Genomic DNA, 18,762 nt, shown 5'->3' on the forward strand with positions numbered 1-18,762 from the left:
CACGGTCCAGCCGTTCACTGTGACCTTCACGTTCAGGACGTGGCCACTCACCTTGTGACGCCCTGCCGTCCTACAGTGTTCAGCCATTCACAGTAGTCTTCCCACACTGGACACAGCCATTCACACTGTGACATTCACTCTGTCACATAGGTTTCAGCTATTGAGTGAATGGCATTCCACGTAGAGTCACACACACACACAGGATAAAGTCACACACACCATCACTCTACATCATCTTTCATAATCCCTGCCAAGTAAGTACAGTAGATATGTACTCATCCCCGCTTTGTACCAGGCAGTTGGGTTACCGTGGAACACTATTCTCTTTCATCACTGGAATGTGGAAACAGATAAGTAATCTAATAGAGCAGTGGTTCTCAGCCTTGACTGAAGATTAGAATCATCTGGGAGTTTTGTTTTTGTTTTTAAGTTTTAAATTTTTTTTTTTTGAGAGAGGGAGAGACAATGTGTGAGCAGGGGAGGGGCAGAGAGGGAGGGAGACACAGAATCTGAAGCAGGCTCCAGGCTCTGAGCTGTCAGCACAGAGCCGGATGTGGGACTTGAACTCGTGAACCATGACATCATGACCTGAGCCGAAGTCAGCCATTGAACTGAGCCACCAGGTGTGCCTCATCAGGGAGTTTTAAAAACAACCAGCACCCAGGCCTCACCCCCTGCTATAGTTGGTCTGGAAAGGAGCCTAGGTATCAGCATAACTGAGAAGTTCTCCAGAAGATTCAAATGTGTAGTCAGGATTGAACCCCTGTGATAGGGCACAGGGCTAGATAAGGGAAGTGCTAGCTGCAGTGGGCGCACTGAGGAGGGTACCCAAACTCCACGGGTCAGAGAAAGTGTACCTGGATGTTAAATGATGATACATTTAAGGTGAAACCGAAGATTGAGTAGGAGTTTCCCAGGCAAAGGAGAGGTGGGAAGAGAATAGTTGTTCTTCTGGGAGCAGAAACAGCATAAGCAAAAGCCTGGATGTGAGAGACTTCTTAGAGGAACCCAAAGAAATCTGGTGTGTCTGGAGCATATGAGATGGTCAAGAATCCGGCTGTGAGCAGCAACACAAAGGATGTGAGAGTTTAAACTAAGGTTGGGGGGAAACCATCAGAGAGTTTTACAAAGGTGTGAGCAACATGGCCATGGTTATGTTTTCGAATAATCATTCAGGCGACTTGGAGAATGCAATGGAGGAGGATGAGAATGGAAACAGGCCAGTTAGGAGGCTGTTAACAGTACTTTGGCCTGGCAGATGGCTGCCTGGACTGGAGGACGCTTGGGAGACGAGTGAAGATCTTTAAGAGAGGAGGCAGAATAGAATAGGACTTGGCAGGTTGGAGGTTGAGAGAGAAGGAGAAATCATGAGGGACTCCCAGGTTTTTGACACTACGACTCAGGGATGCATGGCGGTACCAGTCTCTGGGTTGAGGAAACTGGGGGATGGGAAAGTTTGAGGAGGAGGATGCGTTTTGACTCAGACACATAGGGAGGTTAGGGTGCTGGTAGGCGTTCGAATTGCATTTTCTTAGATTGTGTATTTGTCTATTTGGCATCCATTAGTCACAGGGCCAAACTAACAGCCAAAGTTGACATTTCGCCTGCAATCCAGAGCCCATACTCCGAGCCACTTCTTTTATCTAAATCTCACACAATGAGCCAATATTTCCCCTGTCCTAAATCAACCCAGGGTCAGGTATCAGATAACTAGGGACAGTCCCAGTGTCCCAACACCTGCCTGAATGACTCCAACTAGCCAATCCTAAACTGTCTACCTTGCCCTGCCTTGCCTTTCCCACTTAATAAAGGCTTCAGCCAACGCCTTCCTCCTTGCTCCTTTCTGCCCACGTACAGAAGCCCACTGGGGCTTCCCCTGGTCACCCTGTGTAGTGAGCTGTGCCTCTCATTTCCAGGGTAACTGGAACACTAAACTTTTCTTTCCGTGACATTGACCTCCCCATGTTGTCACTCAGTCACCTTTATAAGTTAAAATCTAGGCACAAATTTGAGGAGGTTCAATTTCTGGAGAAGCCTGGGGCTTGAAGATTGGAATTTGAGATTTGGCCATCATCAGCATTTAAATGATACATATCAGTTTTCAGGGCTGCCACAACAAAGTACCTCATACTGGCTGTCTTTTTTTTTTTTTTTTTTTTTTTTTTTTTTTTTTTTGAGAGACAGTGTGAGCGGGGGAGGGTCAGAGAGAGAGGGAGTCACAGACCGAAACAGGCTCCAGGCTCTGAGCTGGCAGTCAGAACAGAGCCCGACGCGGGGCTCGAACCCACGAACCGCGAGATCATGACCTAAGCGAAAGTCGGACGCTTAACCGACTAAGCCACCCAGGCGCCCCACATACTGACTGTCTTAACAGAAGTCTATGGGCTTACAGTTCTGGAGACTAGAAGTCCAACTTCAAAGTGCTAGAAAGATTGGTTCCTTCTGAGAGCTGGGAGGAAGACTCTGTTGCATGTCTCTTCTCTGGCTTCTGGTGGTTTGCTGGCATTCCTTGGCATGGAGAAGGTTCATCCTCACATGAAGATGCTGACTACATCTTACGTGCTGTGTGTGTGTGTGCACGCGCGCGTGCATGCATGTGTCTATGCCCAAATTTGCCCTTTTTAAAAAAATTTATTTATTTTGAGAAGAGAGAGAGAGCAGGGGATGGAAAGAGAGAGAATCCCAGGCAGGCTCTGCACTGTCAGTGCAAAGCCCAACTTGAGGCTCATACTTACAAACTGAGATCATGCCTTGAGCCGGACGCTTAACCAACTGAGCCACTGAAGTGCCCCCAAGTTTCCCCTTTTTATGTGGACACCAGTCATACTGGAGTTGGGGGGAGGGCTCACCCTCTTCCAGTATGGCTTCATTTTCACTACTTATGCCTGCAGCGACCCTATTTCCAAAAAAGCCACATTCTGAGGTATTGGGGGTTAGAATGTCAACATATGACTTTTTGATGGACTCAGTTCAGCCCATAACAGATAGTGATGGAAGCAACATGAACAAATGAACACATGAGATGGGGAGTGAGCATAGAGCCGAGGGGAACTCTGATGCATAAAGAAAACGAAGAAAAGAGTAGAGGGAGAAGATGGTGTTGCTGAAACAGTGGATACCATAATTCAAAGGGGGAGTGTCCAGCGATGTCCACCATAGGAAGGACGACAGGGTGACTTTGATGAGAGTCCATTTTTTTTCTGATAGATACCAGTTGGAAGGAGCTGGTGGAGACGGAGAAATTGAAGATTCTGAAGGGATAAGAAGTTATTCCTTTGAAGAACTGAGTCCTTGTGGGGCGCCTGAGTGGCTCAGCCAGTTGAGTGTCTGACTCTTGGTTTCAGCTCAGGTCATGATCTTGCAGTTTGTGATGACAGCATGGAGGCTGCTTGGGATTTTCTCTCTCCCTCTCTCTCTCCCTCTCTATCTGTCCCTCCTCTGCTCATGCATGCACACCCACGTGCTCTCTCTTTCACAAAATAAATAGAAGAAAGAAAGAACTAAGTCCTTGGGCCAGTGGGTGAGGATGTAGTCTGAAGCCTAGGAGGAATTGATCATTGTGACAAAAGTAGGTGACACTCCATTTTGAGTGGGTGACACTGCTGGCAAATGACTGCCACCATCCCCCTTAAGATGACACTTTTCCCAGCCCTCTCGCCCACCATGTCTCATATGGAGCCGCTTCTCAGTGATGCACGCGGTCACAGCCACACAATGACACCCTCCCTGGAGACCAGCAGTCACAGCTGTCATTTGAGCATCACAAACAACTCAGGAAAGAGTTCGACCAAATTCCCTAACACATGTACCACTACTGTCCTCTCCTGTCACACACCCAATCATTCCCACACTGGCCATACTCTCTCAGGGCCATGCTGTCACTCTGGATACACAGTCACACAAAATACCCCTACTGTCACAGGTGCCTCACACACAGCCACATACACTAGTCACGGTCACACTAACAGTTACATTCTGTCTTGTCATACACACAGCCGGGTGCCAGCACCGGCAGCACCACGGCTACACGTGCTTCTCAACACCAGCACCGCCGGCTATCTCTCTAGGTGTCTGGTCCTGTCACTCTCACAGAGACACAGGCGCCTGCGCGCACGCGCCGGGGCCTCGGGGAGGAAGCCCCGCGCGGGCTGCAGAGGGCGGCGGCCCTGCCCGCGGCTGCCGGCGCCGTGGACTCTGCCCGGGCCAGGGCGGCGGCCGCCCGGAGGGCGACGTGGAGCGGCCACGTGGAGCGGCCCGGGGGAGGGCCCGGCGGCGGCGGCGGCGGCGGCCCGAGGCGCGGCCGGCGCACAGCCTCCAGCCGCCGCGAAGCCGGACCTCAGCCCTCCGCGGGCCGCCGCAGGTGGGTCCGCGCTGCGCCTCGGGCGGCTTCGCACCGGGCTGGGCGGGCTGGGGGCCGGGAGGCGGCGGAGCCGCGGGGCGGGGGCGGGGCCGCGGCGCGGGGGCGGCCCCCCCCGCCCCCGGTCTCTGGGTCCCTAGGCGGGCAGGCGCAGCCCCTCTGCGCCACCCTCCCCCCACCCCACACACACCCTCGGCGTGGACGGGGGCAAGGAGCGGCAGCTCCAGCCTCGGGGCAGCTCCCGGGAGGAGGTTACCCCCGAGGGCGAGTAGAGACAAAGGGGCTGGAAAGCGAATCTCGAGCCCTCTAGGTGTGGTGATGGGGTCTCACGGCTCCCCGGCCACCTTTCCCCCAGGTCTCCTTTGTGGCTCTGACGTCCTAGGAGGGAGGTTGGGGGCTGGCAGGAGTTTCATGCTCATTTGACAATTGAAGAAAAGCGGGGGCTGGCGAGGGACCCCAGCTGGAGCCAGCTGGAAGTGTTAGGACGGAGGCCAGCTCCCAGGTGTGGGACCTTTTGGGCTGTAAAGCCGCTCTCTCTTCTTTTGGGGGGAGGAGAGTGTCCTGGGAGGCACAGGGGGCACCAGAGGGATAAGTTAAGGGTGAGGACTTGGTTCAAAAGAACTTTTGGACAGTTAGACTCAGCCAGAAATGGGATGGATGCCCTATAGGATGCTAGACTCCTGCCCTGGGAAGTCAAGCAGGGACTGAATGGCCACAGACAGGGATGCTGTGGAAGAAAGCTGTGCCCTGGATGGGCAGCTACCCAAGATAAAAGGCCCTGCCACATCCTAGATTCTCTGGAGATACTCAGAGAGCATGCGCTGGCTACCAGTCATTTAAGGCACATTATCCCACTGCATCCTCCCCAGGCCCTTGCTGTTGCTCCAGGCTCAGAGAGATTCAGATGCCCACCTTGGCCACACTGTCAAGGAAGGAGGGGCGGGGTTTGATCTGAGGTCTGACCCCAAGACTGGGCTCTCCTCCCACGCACTGATGCTAAGGCTTGAAGAAATCTGAGGCCCCAGAGTCACTGTGAATGGGAGTGTATGAATGTGAGCGTGTGTGAAGGATGTGAATAACTATTATTACATCACGACTGTGAAGTACGAGTTGCAATGGCTTTCACGAAGTCATGAGAGTAAATTATGTTTATGAGCATCGTAGTTATAGGAAATGATTAGGAACACTTTTCTTTGACAGGCAGGGGTTCAATAATGGCTTTCTTTCTTCTGTTGCTTACAAAAGCTTTTGTAAATGCTGAGAAATGTCTTAAGTGTGGACAAATCACATTTTACCAACCTCATTACACATTACTTGAAGTGTGGTAGCTTGACTTCCTTTAAACAATAGAGGTGGGTCATTTGTACTAAAAATGCCAGTGTGGAGCATAACTTCTGAGAATATGACTTGGATGACAGTAACAGTCCACATGCAGTTATTCAAGTCTGTGACGTGAACTCTAATCAGAACGCTAAGTTTGTCAGGAAGGCCCAGGTTTATTCCAGGTAAAGGGTAAACAGCTTGGGCAAAAGCACTGCAAAGTGAAAGTGAGAAGTATTTTGGGAGCCTCCCCTCTGTTTGCAGCAGAGCATTAGTGTAATGGAGCATCGGAAATGACCATAAAATGGTAAACTGATATCTAATTGTAGAAGGCCTTGAATGCCAAGGTGGGGAAATAGGGTGTAATAGAAATAGGGTGCCACTGAAGATTTTGGAGCAGTGGAGTTCTAGCTAAGGAAGATTAATGTGCTGTGGGTATGGAGGGTTCTTTAAATGGAGAAGATACCAGAGGCAGGGACGAGAGAAAGGCTACTGCATTAATTTGTGCAAGAACTACTTCATTATGCACTTGATATTCACTGTAACCATGTGAGATGAGTACTGGTATTATCTCCCTCGTGCAGATAAGGGAGGACAGCCTGTAAGGACAGCCTGTGGTGGAGCTGGGATTTGAACCTAGGCCTGGCTGGTTCCAAAGCTCTGTTCTCTGTCCACTACACACACTGAATAGTTACATACTTGTGATGGATGCATACAACCAAGAGGAGTAGAGTACTAGTAATTCGTGGGGGCAGGGTTCAGGGCCAGGTACATACTTTTCAGGGCCCAGGACAGAAGCGAAATTAAGAATTTCAAGATGGAGGGGCACCTGGGTAGCTCCGTCGGTTAAGTGGTGACTCTTGATTTCGGCTCAGGTCATGATCTCGTGGTTCCAGTTCTGTGAGTTACAGTTGCAGAGCTTGCTTGGGATTCTCTCTCACCCTCTCTCACTGCCCCTCCCCCTGCTTGCACTCTCCAAATAAATAAACAAACATTACCAAATATATTTTTAAAGAAAAAGAATTTCAAAATAACAGCAGAGCAGAGTAAGCCAACTTAATAAACCACCTCGGAATAAGTGGCTGAAAACAATTGACTTTGACTTTGCTCCTGAGCGTGCAGTCTGGGCAGGGCTATGGAGACAAACACACTTCTGCTCCATTCAGTGTGAGAGGGGGCACCTTGAAAGCCAGGGGTCGGAATCAGCTGAAAGCTGAAAGTTTGCGCTCTCACCCGGACGGTGCTTGGGCTGAGGAGGTGTGAGTGGCTGAAGGCCAGAACAGTTGGGGGCCTCAGGCCTCTCCCTATCTGTGGTTTCTTCACACGGTCCTTTCACATGGGGGCTTCAGGGTCGCCAAACTTCCTCCATGGCAGCCCAGGCGCATATCTGCACATTGGCAGAGAGAGGGAGAGAGAACCACAACAAGTGCAAGCTTGTGCGTCACCTTTAATGACCTACGCTTGAAAGTCACGTAGCATCATTTCAGCTATTCATTAGGAGCGAGTGGCTAAGTCCGGATCATCTACAAGGAAGGGCAAATTCGACTCAATCCTTTGTGGGAAGAAGTGTCAAAGAATTTGTAGACATGTTTTGTCGAAGCAGCACATTTCGCCTAACGAGTGAGTAGTTTGGTGGGATCTGAGGGTGCTTCCCCTTTATGCCTGAATTGCCGCCACCAGAGAGTGCTCTTCTAAAAGGCAGCTTGTAGTGGATGATGACACATTAAGCCTGGATAATAGGTTTGGACAGCTCTGAGGGATTTAAATTACTTCAATGCCTCCTGTAGGGCCTGGCAGGAAACAGATGGGGCTGGGGGTGGGGTAGCATGTGGAACCCAGTCTGAGGGTATCCAGGCCTGGATGGTGGGGATGTGTGAAGCCATTGCAGAGAAGTCCAAGAAAACTTCTGGAGAGGAAGAGGGCATTATTGTACAGCCAGGCATGGGATTTTACAAGATGTGTAAAATCTTGTGTCATTTACCCCTTACTACACACCCCATGAGACATCTGCCTCACATTACACATGAAGAACCTGAAACACAGAAGTCACACAGCTACCGTGTTCCAGAGCCAGGATTTGGATTCAGGCAGCCTGAGGGTAGGGCCCCTCCCCTCAAACTGTGGGCTGTGCCACCTCTGCCTGATAATTCTGTGTTTCTCATTCTCTTAATCGTTGCCTAACATTTGTATCTTTTCCTACTTATATATTTGCAAGCTTTAAGAAAAACAAAGCATAAGTAATTCTACTTCATACTATCATCTCATAAGATAGTGCCTCACATACAGTAGATGCTTAATAAATATTGAAGAAGTAAATAAACTTTATCTTCATTCTACAAACTTAATACTTATACATGCCTTCCCTACAGATCTTCAGCCTCCTGGTCTTTGTCAACAAAGGTCTTTGACGTCTGGTGCTACCCATGTGGCATCCGGTCCCAGGGGTTTTACCTTCTGGCATTCTCCTTCTGGCCTCTTCTAGCCAGAAGAGGGCCCTCTCAGCCATTATGTGCCTTCCACCTTAGAGACTGGAACCCTCTGCTGAACCTTGCCATCACCACCCCCCTGGAAAGCCCAGCAGCACTCTGCATATAAGGAACTAGACCCATTCCCTTATATCCTCCTTCAGCCACTGTTTTCTGGGTGCTCAGGTGCCCTATGGGCAGGACCTTCCCTCCAACCCTCCTGGCTAAGGCACAGTCCCCTCCAGCTCTTGCATTTCCACTTAGTCTCTATGGACTTTCTATTGAGATTTGTGTCTTTCACCCCCTGTTGAGGCAGGCAGCCGAGAGCTCCCCGCTGAGAACCCAGGTGGTGTTGAAACCCTACTTCCCTCCAGTCCTCACTTGTCCTGTTGTACTTGACTTACCATGTCCTTCATGATACAGAAGTTTCAACCCTTGATATATTTAAGTCTGTCCATTTTTTCCTTTAAGACTTACGAGTTTGTAGTATTTACATTCTTTATGTTTTACTTTTGAGAGAGAGTGCGCATGCGCTAGAAAGCCAGGGAGGGACAGAGAGAGGGGAACAGAGGATCCAAAGCAGTCTCTGTACTGACAGCAGAGAGCCTTATGCCAGGTTCGAACTAACCTCGTGAGATCATGACCTGAGCCGAAGTTGAACGCTTAACCCACTGAGCCACCCAGGTGCCCCAGTATTTATCATTTTTATTGCTGCCTTATAATGAGATTTGCTTAGCCAGTGCCTAAATCCTAGACATTCAGGCTATTTGTTTCTTTGACTAATATTTATGTTACAGTTATAGATATCTTTGTAGTTTCTGTTCCATTTGAGCTCTTCCCTGTGTAATCCTCAGGATAGTGTTATTGGATCAGAATTTCATGGCAATTAACACATATTTGCAGATTGCTCTCTAGATAGGTTTCAAGTCTGTAGTCCCTGAAGCGACATAGGTTAATCCTCACTGATTCAAATTCCTTAATGGTTCTAGGACTATTAAGATTTGCTATTTATTTTTCCATCAGTTTTGCTACTAAGTTTTTCTAGGAAATTAGCTCTATCCTCTGAGAAGTTTTCAAATTTCTGCTGTTTCTGTAGTTATGTCCCCATTTTCATTTTATTTGTACCTTTTCTCATTGTTCCTAATGCAAGTTGTCAGAGGTTTGTCTATTGAATTAGTACCTTTTTTAATTTAAATTTTTTTTAATTTTAGAGAAGAGGGAGCAGAGGGCGACAGAGAGAGAATCTTAAGCAGGCTCCATGCTCAGCACAGAGCCCAACTCGGGGCTGGATCCCACAACCCTGGAATCATGACCTGAGCTGAAATTAAGAGTTGGAAGCTCAACTGACTGAGCCACCCAGGTGCCCTTGTATTAGTTCTATTAAAGAAACACCAGTGGTGGGGGCGCCTGGGTGGCTCAGTCAGTTGAGCTTCCAATCTGGGCTCAGGTCATGATCTCACTGTTCATGGGTTCCGCACTGACAGCTCAGTGCCTGGAGCCTCCTTCAGATTCTGTGTCTCCCTCTCTCTCTGCTCCTCCCCCACTCATGTGCTGTCACTCTCTCTCTCTCTCTCTCAAAAATAAATAAATAAATAAATAAATAAATAAGCAAGCAAGCATTAAACAATTATTTTAAAAAACAACAACAACCAGTATTTGGCTTTGCTGCTCTTTTCTATCGTATTCCTAATTTCTGCCATCTTTTATTACTTCATTTCTTAGTTTATTCTGTTTTACTAGCTTATTGAGTTTGAAGCTTTAACTCATTAACTTTTAGCCCTTTCTTCTAATATATGCTTTTAAGTCACTCCACATCTTGTTTTCACACATGTCTTCCCAGTATTATCCGATTCTAAGTATTTAACAGTTTCCATTATGGTTTTCTTCTTTGATCCACATACAAGTGTGCCTTCTAAGTTTCCATATATGTGAGATTTTTTACATCATTTTTGTTATTGCTTTCTAATGTAATTGCATGTTAGGCATATAAATCAGTGTGAGACAGATTCTTTGATATTCACTGAGCCATACATGCTGGCCTACTACCTGTCAGTTTTTATAAACATTCCATATGCATTGAGAAGAATATGTATTTGCCAAGGTATTGAAGTGGGGGTCTCTCGTGTATTCATTTATTTTTTTTAATGTTTTTATTTATTTATGAGAGAGAGAGAGGCAGCGTGAGCAGGGGAGGGTCAGAGAAAGAGGGAGATACAGAATCTGAAGCAGGCTCCAGGCTCTGAGCTAGCTGTCAGCACAGAGCCTGACACGGGGCTCAAACCCACGAACCATAGGTGACCTGAGCCAAAGTCAGACGCTTAACCAACTGAGCCACCCAGGGGCCCCTCTCGTGTGTTCATTTAACTCAGGCACATTAAATGGTTTATTTAACCTTCTACATTCTTACTAATGTTAGTCTGCTTAATCTTTCAAATACTAAATGAGGTATGTTAAATTCTCCACCATGATGGCAGATTAGACTTTTCTTCTTGTAGTTCTGCCTGTTTTTTTTTTAAGACTTTTTTTTTTTTTTTTTAGTGTAGTTTTAGGTTCATAGCAAAATTGAGAGGGAAGTATAGAGATTTCCTGTATACCTCCCCTCCCCCATCCCCACATGCACAACTCCCTCATTATCAACATTCCAGACCAGAGGATACACTTTTTATGATGCATGAGCCTGTATGGACATATCACCACTCAAAGTCCATAGTTTACATTAGGGTTCACTCTTGGTGGTATGCATTCTGTGGGTTTGGACACATGTGTAATGACATGTCTCCATCATTATAGTGTCACAGAGAGTAGTTTCACTGCCCTGAATATTTTCTGTGCTCCTCCTTTTCATCCCTCCCACCCCAGCCCCTAGTAACCAGTGATGGTTTGACTGACTCCACAATTTAGCCTTTTCCAGAATGTCATATAGTCAGAATCATATAGTGCACAGCCTTTCAGATTGGCTTCTTTCACTTAGTAATACTCACTTAAGTTCCTCTGGGTCTTTTCATGGCTTCATAGCTCATTTCTTTTTAGCCCTAAATAATAGTCTATTGTCTGGATAGACCACAATTTATTTCTCCATCCACCTACTGAAGGCTATCTTGTTTGCTTTCAAGCTTTAGCAATTATGAATAAAGCTTCTATAAACATCTGTGTGCAGGCTTTTGCGTGGACATAATTTTTCAGCTCCTTTCAGTAAATATGAAGGAGTGCGATTGCTAGATTGTATGGTGAGAATATAGTTCGCTTTATACGAAACTGCCCAAGCGGCTTCCAAAGTGGCTGCGCCATTTTGGATTCCCCCAGCCATGAATGACCGTTCCTGCTGCCTCACATCCTCGCCAGTATTTGGTGTTGTCAGTGTTCTGGATTTTGGCCATTCTAATAGGTGTGTCGTGTTATGCCAGTTTTTATTTTAGAGGTTCTGAGGTTATGTTATTAGACAAGTACAAATTCAGAATTATGTTATCCTCCTATGGGATTCAATTTTTATGAATTTTGTAATGACATTCTTTTAAATATGTTTGTTTTTTTATATCCTTCTTCCATCCTTTTCCTTTCAACCTGTGTCTTTACTTTTTAGGTTTATCTCCTGATAATTGCGTATAACTATGTTTTGTTTTGTATGGATTTTGATTATTTCTATTTCTTAACTGATGAAGTTAAATAATTTATAGTTATGACTACTGATAAACTTAGATATATTTTTGTCGTCTTATTTTTTATACTTTCTATTTGTCTTCCTTTTTTTTTTTTTTTTTTTTTTTGGTAGAATGCTGATGTGTGTGCAAGCAGGGGAGGGACAGAGGGAGAGAGAATCCTAAGCAGGCTCCATGCCCAGCACTGATCCCAACACTGGGCTCAATCTCAAGACTGTGAGATCATGACCTGAGCTGAAATCAAGAGTTGGATGCTTAACTGACTGAGCTACCCAGGCATCCCTCTACTTGCCTTCCTTTTTAATATTTTTAGTTTCTTGTTTCTCTTTTATTGCCTTTCTTTGAATTGATTTTTTAAAAAACTCCATTCATTTTTTCCTCTGGTGGTTTGAGGTCATACATTCCATTTCTATTTTTTTAGTGGTTATCCTGAAAACTTTTACATGCATATTTAACAAAGTTGCTCAGTATGTCTACTCTCTTCCCAAACAGCCATCCTTACCTTACATCTTAATGTTGTCCAATATTGTAGCTCACACCACCTTTTCTGCCCCCTATATTAACATAGTTGTCAGTCTATGTTTGTTTATATTTTCCCAAATACTTTCTGATTTCTTTTCTGCTCACCATTTTCCTCTGCATTTCAAATCCTTCTGGGATCACTTTCCTTTTTCCTGAAACAGATCCCTTACAATTTCCTTTACTGGAGCAATGTTAGTGGCATATTCTCTAATTTGTTGTTTATTGAAATTGTTTTTACTTCACCTCATTCTTGAAAGATAATTTTGCTGAGGCTAGAATTCTAAAATGGCAATCTTCCCCCCCCACATGTCTTTTTCAATGTATTAAACTACTACTGTAATGTGGCATCACTCTTGCTGTTGAGAAATCAGCTGTCAGTCTAATTATTCTTCCTTTTGGGGATTTACCTTTTCTTTCTGACTGCTTGTTTTAAAATTTATTTATTTTGAAAGAGAGTGCAGGTGGGGGAGGGGCAGAGAAAGAGACACAGGGAGAGACTCAGAATCTGAGCTGTCAGCACAGAGCCTGATGGTGAGGTTCAAACTCATGAACCGTGAGATCATGACCTGAGCTGAAGTCAGACGCTTAACTGACTGAGCCATGCAGGCACCCCACTCACTGCATTTTAAAATCATCTTTTCTTTATATTTCTGTAAGTTATGTTTGGTTCTTCTTCAAATCTTCTTGGTCATTCTTATGTTCATATTCCTTTCACATAGTTTCAAACTTCTCTTTGATTTCTTGAAACATATTAAATATACTTTATATTCTCTGTATGACTATTCCAATGTCTTTAATTTTTGCAAGTCTGGTTTCACCCACTATCGGTTAGCTGGCTCTCATTCACAGTGTCTTATTTCCTTGTATGCTTATGACTTTCTGGCTGTAAGGTCATGCTCATTGATACTCTACCACTGGAATTTCTTTGAGGCTGGGATTGGAGCTGTGTTTCATGGACAAAAATAATTTCCTCTGTTAGTCAACTGGAGGTACTATCATCCAGTTACCACTTAAAATATAAATGATCTCCTTTAGGTTTTTGAACCACAGAGATAGCATTAATTCAGGCCTTGAACCCACATTAAAGCAGGCTTGTTACAAATTCTCAGGGAAGACTTTATCCCTTCTACCCAGCACCAAGGTCAAGACTGGCAAGATTTGTGCTGCCCTTCTTTGTGACACACTTAATTTCTGTTCACCCTTAGATGGAGTCAGGCTGTTTGAATCCCAACTACGCAGGGAATCTCCTATTAGTGTCCTCACACCGTGTGGGTCCAGGTCTTATCTCTGGGCTCCTCTGTTGCACAAAGCACTCAGATTGATAGTACAAATTCACCCGGAATTGGTTTGGCAAAGCTGATTTCAAGCTCACTTTCCCTCCAGGATTATCATTTTCAATGGACTTATGCACTCAGAATTTCTTACTTTCTTGCCAACTCGATGCATTTGGAAAAATACTTTCTATTTTTATCCAGCTTTGGAGTTACTTTCTTTGGAACATTTACTGTCATATTCTCAGACATGGAGGTCTGGATATCTTTCCAGACCACCCTTTCACTGAGATGTATCTGGACCCCTGAGGGCCCCCAGGTGATATGGAGATCTCAGTTCCCACTGCCTCCCTTGGATGGGCCCAAGACTTGTCTTCTCTTTGGGGCACAACAAGAAAGCTCAAGGGTTCGTGTTGCCAGCCAGCATTCGTATGTGGCCACTGGGGATTATGGACACCAATAAACTATGCAGCCTCCCGATACTGGTAGGGGCCATGTGTGCCGAGAAAACTAAAGACCGTTTCTATGCCTCTCAGTTGCTTTACCTTCTAGTAGACTTCCATGTTTTGCTGCTTCTTCCTCAAGGCAGCTCTGCTTGTAAGGCTCCAGCCAGGCTCCCCACAAGTACCTCCCCATTGGCCAGATGCCCACCTGCTCTACCCCACGTCTCTTAGGAAGTTGATGTCCAACCTTGCAGTGCTTCTGAACCTCATTAGAATCATGGAGTGCTTTGAGAATCTGATGAAAGCTAGAAACGTTTCTCCAGGAAAATCCAGTGCCAGCCAGAATAGCGTTTCAAAGGAGTCAGAGGGGTTCAGAGGGTTCCTGGTCCTCTGGCCCAGGTGATTTGTCTTCCTAGAGGTGGGGATAGGGTCTCAGGCCTCAGCTGCAGTGAGTGTGTGCTTCCTCAGAAATTCATATGACGTATACACACACCTGGGACTCATCAGAAAGCTTCATGTTCTGTGCTTTTGATGGATCCTTCCTCTATTTGACTGTTTTCATATAACCAAGTAATTGGGTTGCCAGTGGGCTTACACAATGTAGGTCTAAAGGGAAGTTTCGGTTTTTTCCTTTATATTGGTATTTCCTAACTGCATTTAGTAAATAGTTCCTGGGGCCACTGTTGGTTTGACCCTGATTTACTTCAGTCCCTACATGAGTTTAGATCTGTGGCAGGGAGACTGAGCCTTTACTGATTTGTTCTTGGGTGAGTTTTAATAAATACACACTAACCATCTTCCTCTGTGTGAGTCTTGGTCTTTTTGTATCCCTCTGCTTTTCTGATTTGGCCTTTTTCTTAACCTCTCTGAGCTAGTTTCCATCTGCAAAATGAGTGACTGGACTAGATTAGATGTACTTAAATTCCACTTCTCCGAGCACCCCAGGGGCTGGTGCGGGAGAGGGAGCTGGGTGTGGGGAGGGGCTCTTGCCCTAATTGCTGCTTCCCCCACAGCTGCTCTGCTTCAGGCGCCTTCCACACGGGGTCAGGGGTGAGATTCACTTTGAATGAATCCCACAGGGGATCCCTGACATCTTTGCGTCTGCCCCAAGCAGGAGTCCTGTTACCTGGGTTGCAGGTGGGGGCAGGGAGAGAAGGTGCCCCTGCCTCACCCGCCGATCCTCCACTCTGAGGCAGACACCCTTCCCCTTGACTCCCTAACTCTGTTCCTAGTTCCAGTTCCAGGATGTTACCTTTGGCAATGAGACTGTTAGTGCTGCTGCTGCCCCTGACTCAGGCCGCTCCCAAGGATGGAATCGTGAGGTAACGGGAGGTAACGGGATTCAGACGGCAGGGCTGTGGGCCGGGACGGAGAGAGTCCCTGGGGAACCAGGGGGTGTGGTGGGCCCCCTGGGAGGCAGGAGATGGGGGGGTGCTCCCTCACCTCTGTATCTGAGCCCCGCCCCCTGCCCAGGTACCGCAGCCTCTGTGCAGGTTAGAGCACCCCTCGCGGAGTGGCTTTCAGGACATGTGCACTGGGGTCAGTCCGTCTGGGATCCAGGAGCTCCGTTCCCATGGGGTGTGAGGCATGAGGTGGCATGTGGGCAGGGAACAGGCTGCGGCCCTCTCATCAAGACCCTTAGTGGGAACGCCAAAGACATCGAGGTCATTAGCATAGCATTTCTGTTTTGTGCGAGCATCTTTCTCAAGGGTTTTGGTATGAATATGACACAGTGGATGTGCCGGGTAGGGTGGAGGGACAGACACTGGAGCTGCAGCAAGACTGGCGGCGGCACCAAAGGCCCCTGCAGCGGCTCCTGCCAGCAACGTGGCTTCACAGGTCTGGACTGATTTGGGCAAACGGGTAGCCCTGTCCAGAGCTGGGAGCGAGTCATGAGCTTTAAGGCCTGAGAAAGACCCTGAGGAGATTGAAATTCCAAAACCAACATATATGCCCTCAGCTGGGAAAAGAGAATCCAGCCTGTGTCGCGGAGCAAATCGGGTCTGTGTAAAACTGGGCAGGGCCTCGGGACTGAGCCAGAGACCTGCCCCCTGGGGCCTGGCACCAAAGTAGAAGGGTGACCACAGTCCACCCACTCACTGTTTTCTTGGATCTCCAACTTGTATCTACTTGGTGTGGCCTCATCTGGCCTGTCTAGCCAGATGTTTTACTTGGGTTTTCATTTAACATCTCAGTTAGGAATCTGAAAAAAAAAAAAAAAAAAAAAATAGTCTGGGGGACTAAGGTTCTCCTTCCGAGACCAGAAGGGCCTCCTCCCCACCAGGTCTTTGGGGATTTGAGAGGACAATGCCCTTCGGGTCTGGGGACAGAACTCTACAGAGAGCTTGAGGGTGGAAGGCTACTTGGCTGGATGCACAGAGAGGCTCTTTGCAAGGCCTGCCCTTCTCTCTCCCCTTCCTCCAGGCTGGATCCTGACCTGCAGCAGCAGCCCCTGCGCAACCCCTTCCAGCCAGGCCAGGAGCAGCTTCGGTGAGTGGGCTGGACCCGGGGCGGAGGGTGAAGGGGGGGCTCTGCGGACCGGCCTCTCTGGGGCTTACTGCCCATTTTTCTGGCAGGCTCCTGCAGAACTACCTGCAGGGACTGGAGAAGATGGAAGAGGAGCCGGAACACATGAGCCGGGAGCAGGGTGAGGGGCTGGGCCCTGGGGCCAGTGGGTGGGGGGTGGGGTGGGGCTCAGGGCGGCAGAGCCAGGACTGACTCCTGACCATCAGGGGCCCCCTGCCTCCTCCACCTGTCCCCATGGCCCCTTCTGATCCAGCTTCTTTCTCCCCATTAGTTCTCCTCTACCTCTTTGCCCTCCACGACTATGACCAGAGTGGGCAGCTGGATGGCCTGGAGCTGCTGTCCATGTTGACCGCAGCTCTGGCCCCTGAAGCTGCTGATTTTCCTCTTGGCAACCCGGTAAGCCCTGTCAGCTGGGTGGGGGGGGGCTTCTCCCCACGAAGGAGACGCAGCTTCTTGGGACTTTGGGTCTTTTCATCATGACCCCTTTGGTGAATGCGCTATAAAAGAAATGCCCAAAGCCCTGCATGGCAAGGATGTAGGGGGGTGTTGGGAGGGTCAGGGCTCCTGGGAACTTCTCTGTGCACTGTAGACTCCACGGCAACTGTGTGCCTCCACAGGTGATCCTGGTGGTGGACAAGGTGCTCGAGGCCCAGGACCTGAATGGGGATGGGCTCATGAGCCCTGCAGAGCTCATCAACTTCCCAGGAGAGGCCCCAAGCCACATGGAGCTCAAAGAGCCTCTGGGGCCACAAGATGCTGGGAGGCAGTCCCCGTTAGCTGAAAGCCCATCGAGACAAGAAAAGCAGGAAGCCCTGGGTCCTAGAGGAGAAGATGGGGGACAGGGAGAGGCCAGAAGGGAGCCTTTGGAGCCTATACAAGAGGCTGGGGGACAGGCAGAGGCTGAAAGAGCAGCCCCATCCCCTGGAGCGGAGGCTGTGGGCCAGGCCGAGGCCAGGGAGACTGGGAGGGAAGCAGAGGGACTTCCGGGGGAAACACCGGAGTCGAAGAACACCCCAAATGAGGTTGAAATTCATGCTGTTCAACTCGAGAATGATGAGATGTAAACCTTGAGGACACACGTCTGCATCCTTAGAAGCCTTGGTACCAGAACATAAGCCCCAGGGTGTGAGAGTGTGTGTGTGTGTGTGTGTGTGTGTGTGTGTGTGTGTGTGTGTGTGTGTACACGCGCGCGCACGTGCTGGAATGAGGACCACCTCTTGATCTTTCTGTGCAGCTCAGGGAGACCCTAAGTTGAGGGGTGGCTTTAAAAGGGCCCAGACCACCAATAAAGAACTGAATGAACTCACCCACTCAGGACGCCTACCTGCTGGTCTCGCATGCCTGACCTCAGGGAAACGGGGCGCTGGGGACTGGCCTGGCCTCTTGGCGGGGCTTCAGCTTTCGCTGTGCTCGTGGATGGTGCTGGGACACAGCCAGCCCAGCCTCAGACAAGCCGGGGAAGAGAGTGCAGCCTCTCCCTGGGGCCCAAGCGCCCCTCCTCCCCCTCCCTTGGTGTTCACACAGCCAGCAGCCTCCTGCAGCTCCGAGCAGGTCTTCCCCACCACCCTGCATGCGCTCAGCCCAAAGCATTAACAAGAACTACCACTTGTTGAGAGCCTGGTCCGTACCAGGCATCATGCTGGACATTTTATATGTTGTCTGACTGTACCCTCGCAATAACTCTATGACCAGGCAGAATTAGCTCCATTTGACAGATGAGGAAATTGAGGAAGACCAAATTCAGTAATGTAGCCAAGGTGACACTGCTAGTTAAGTGGCAGATTTGAATTCAGGTGTGTCAGACTGCAAAACCCATGCTCTTTAGCATTCTGGGGCTTCACACACCCTGCCCCAACTCCCATGTTAAAACAGGCTAATTCCAATACGCCCTCAGGCCTGGTCACCCTCAGGGATAGCAACACTATCCTGGGACATGTTTGTGGCTGAAACTGGCCTTAACTACAAGGCAGCTCTAAGGGTGGGGCTTTCTGACTCTGGGACATTCAGGGGGAGATATTTTTAGATTGTGAAGGCACCACCAAACCACCAAGTGGGCTCCCTGCTCCCATTGGCCTGTCAGGTTGGCTCAGAAGTGTGGACTGTCCTGGAGCCATAAGACTGGAGTCTCGTGAGAGCCCAGGGTCCCCAAGGAGATTTTCAAATGGAGTATTATTTGGAAGGTTCCCTGGGGCACAAGGGCAT

The 18,762-nt window shown here is 48.3% G+C and overlaps 1 protein-coding gene across 4 annotated transcripts; it reads left to right on the forward strand.

The window, feature by feature from the left end:
• Positions 1-121: 121 nt before the first annotated feature.
• On the forward strand, positions 122-17,638 carry CGREF1 (cell growth regulator with EF-hand domain 1). 4 transcript variants are annotated; one of them, XM_039238311.1, is made up of 6 exons: positions 122-254; positions 15,267-15,356; positions 16,459-16,524; positions 16,611-16,681; positions 16,832-16,956; positions 17,178-17,638. In XM_039238311.1, exons 2-6 carry the CDS (start codon positions 15,280-15,282, stop codon positions 17,622-17,624), a joined length of 786 nt encoding a protein of 261 aa, XP_039094242.1. In that variant the 5' UTR covers positions 122-254; positions 15,267-15,279; the 3' UTR covers positions 17,625-17,638. The 4 variants fall into 4 exon arrangements, with proteins under 4 accessions (XP_039094242.1, XP_039094240.1, XP_039094243.1 ...); XM_039238309.1 differs by lacking the exon at positions 122-254 and adding an exon at positions 4,252-4,360; XM_039238312.1 differs by lacking the exon at positions 122-254 and adding an exon at positions 7,278-7,297.
• The last annotated feature ends 1,124 nt before the right edge of the window (positions 17,639-18,762 follow it).

This window comes from Hyaena hyaena, unplaced genomic scaffold, assembly GCF_003009895.1.
Source record: "Hyaena hyaena isolate Hyena2069 unplaced genomic scaffold, ASM300989v1 scaffold_138, whole genome shotgun sequence".
In the NCBI taxonomy this organism is placed as follows: Eukaryota; Metazoa; Chordata; class Mammalia; order Carnivora; family Hyaenidae; genus Hyaena; species Hyaena hyaena.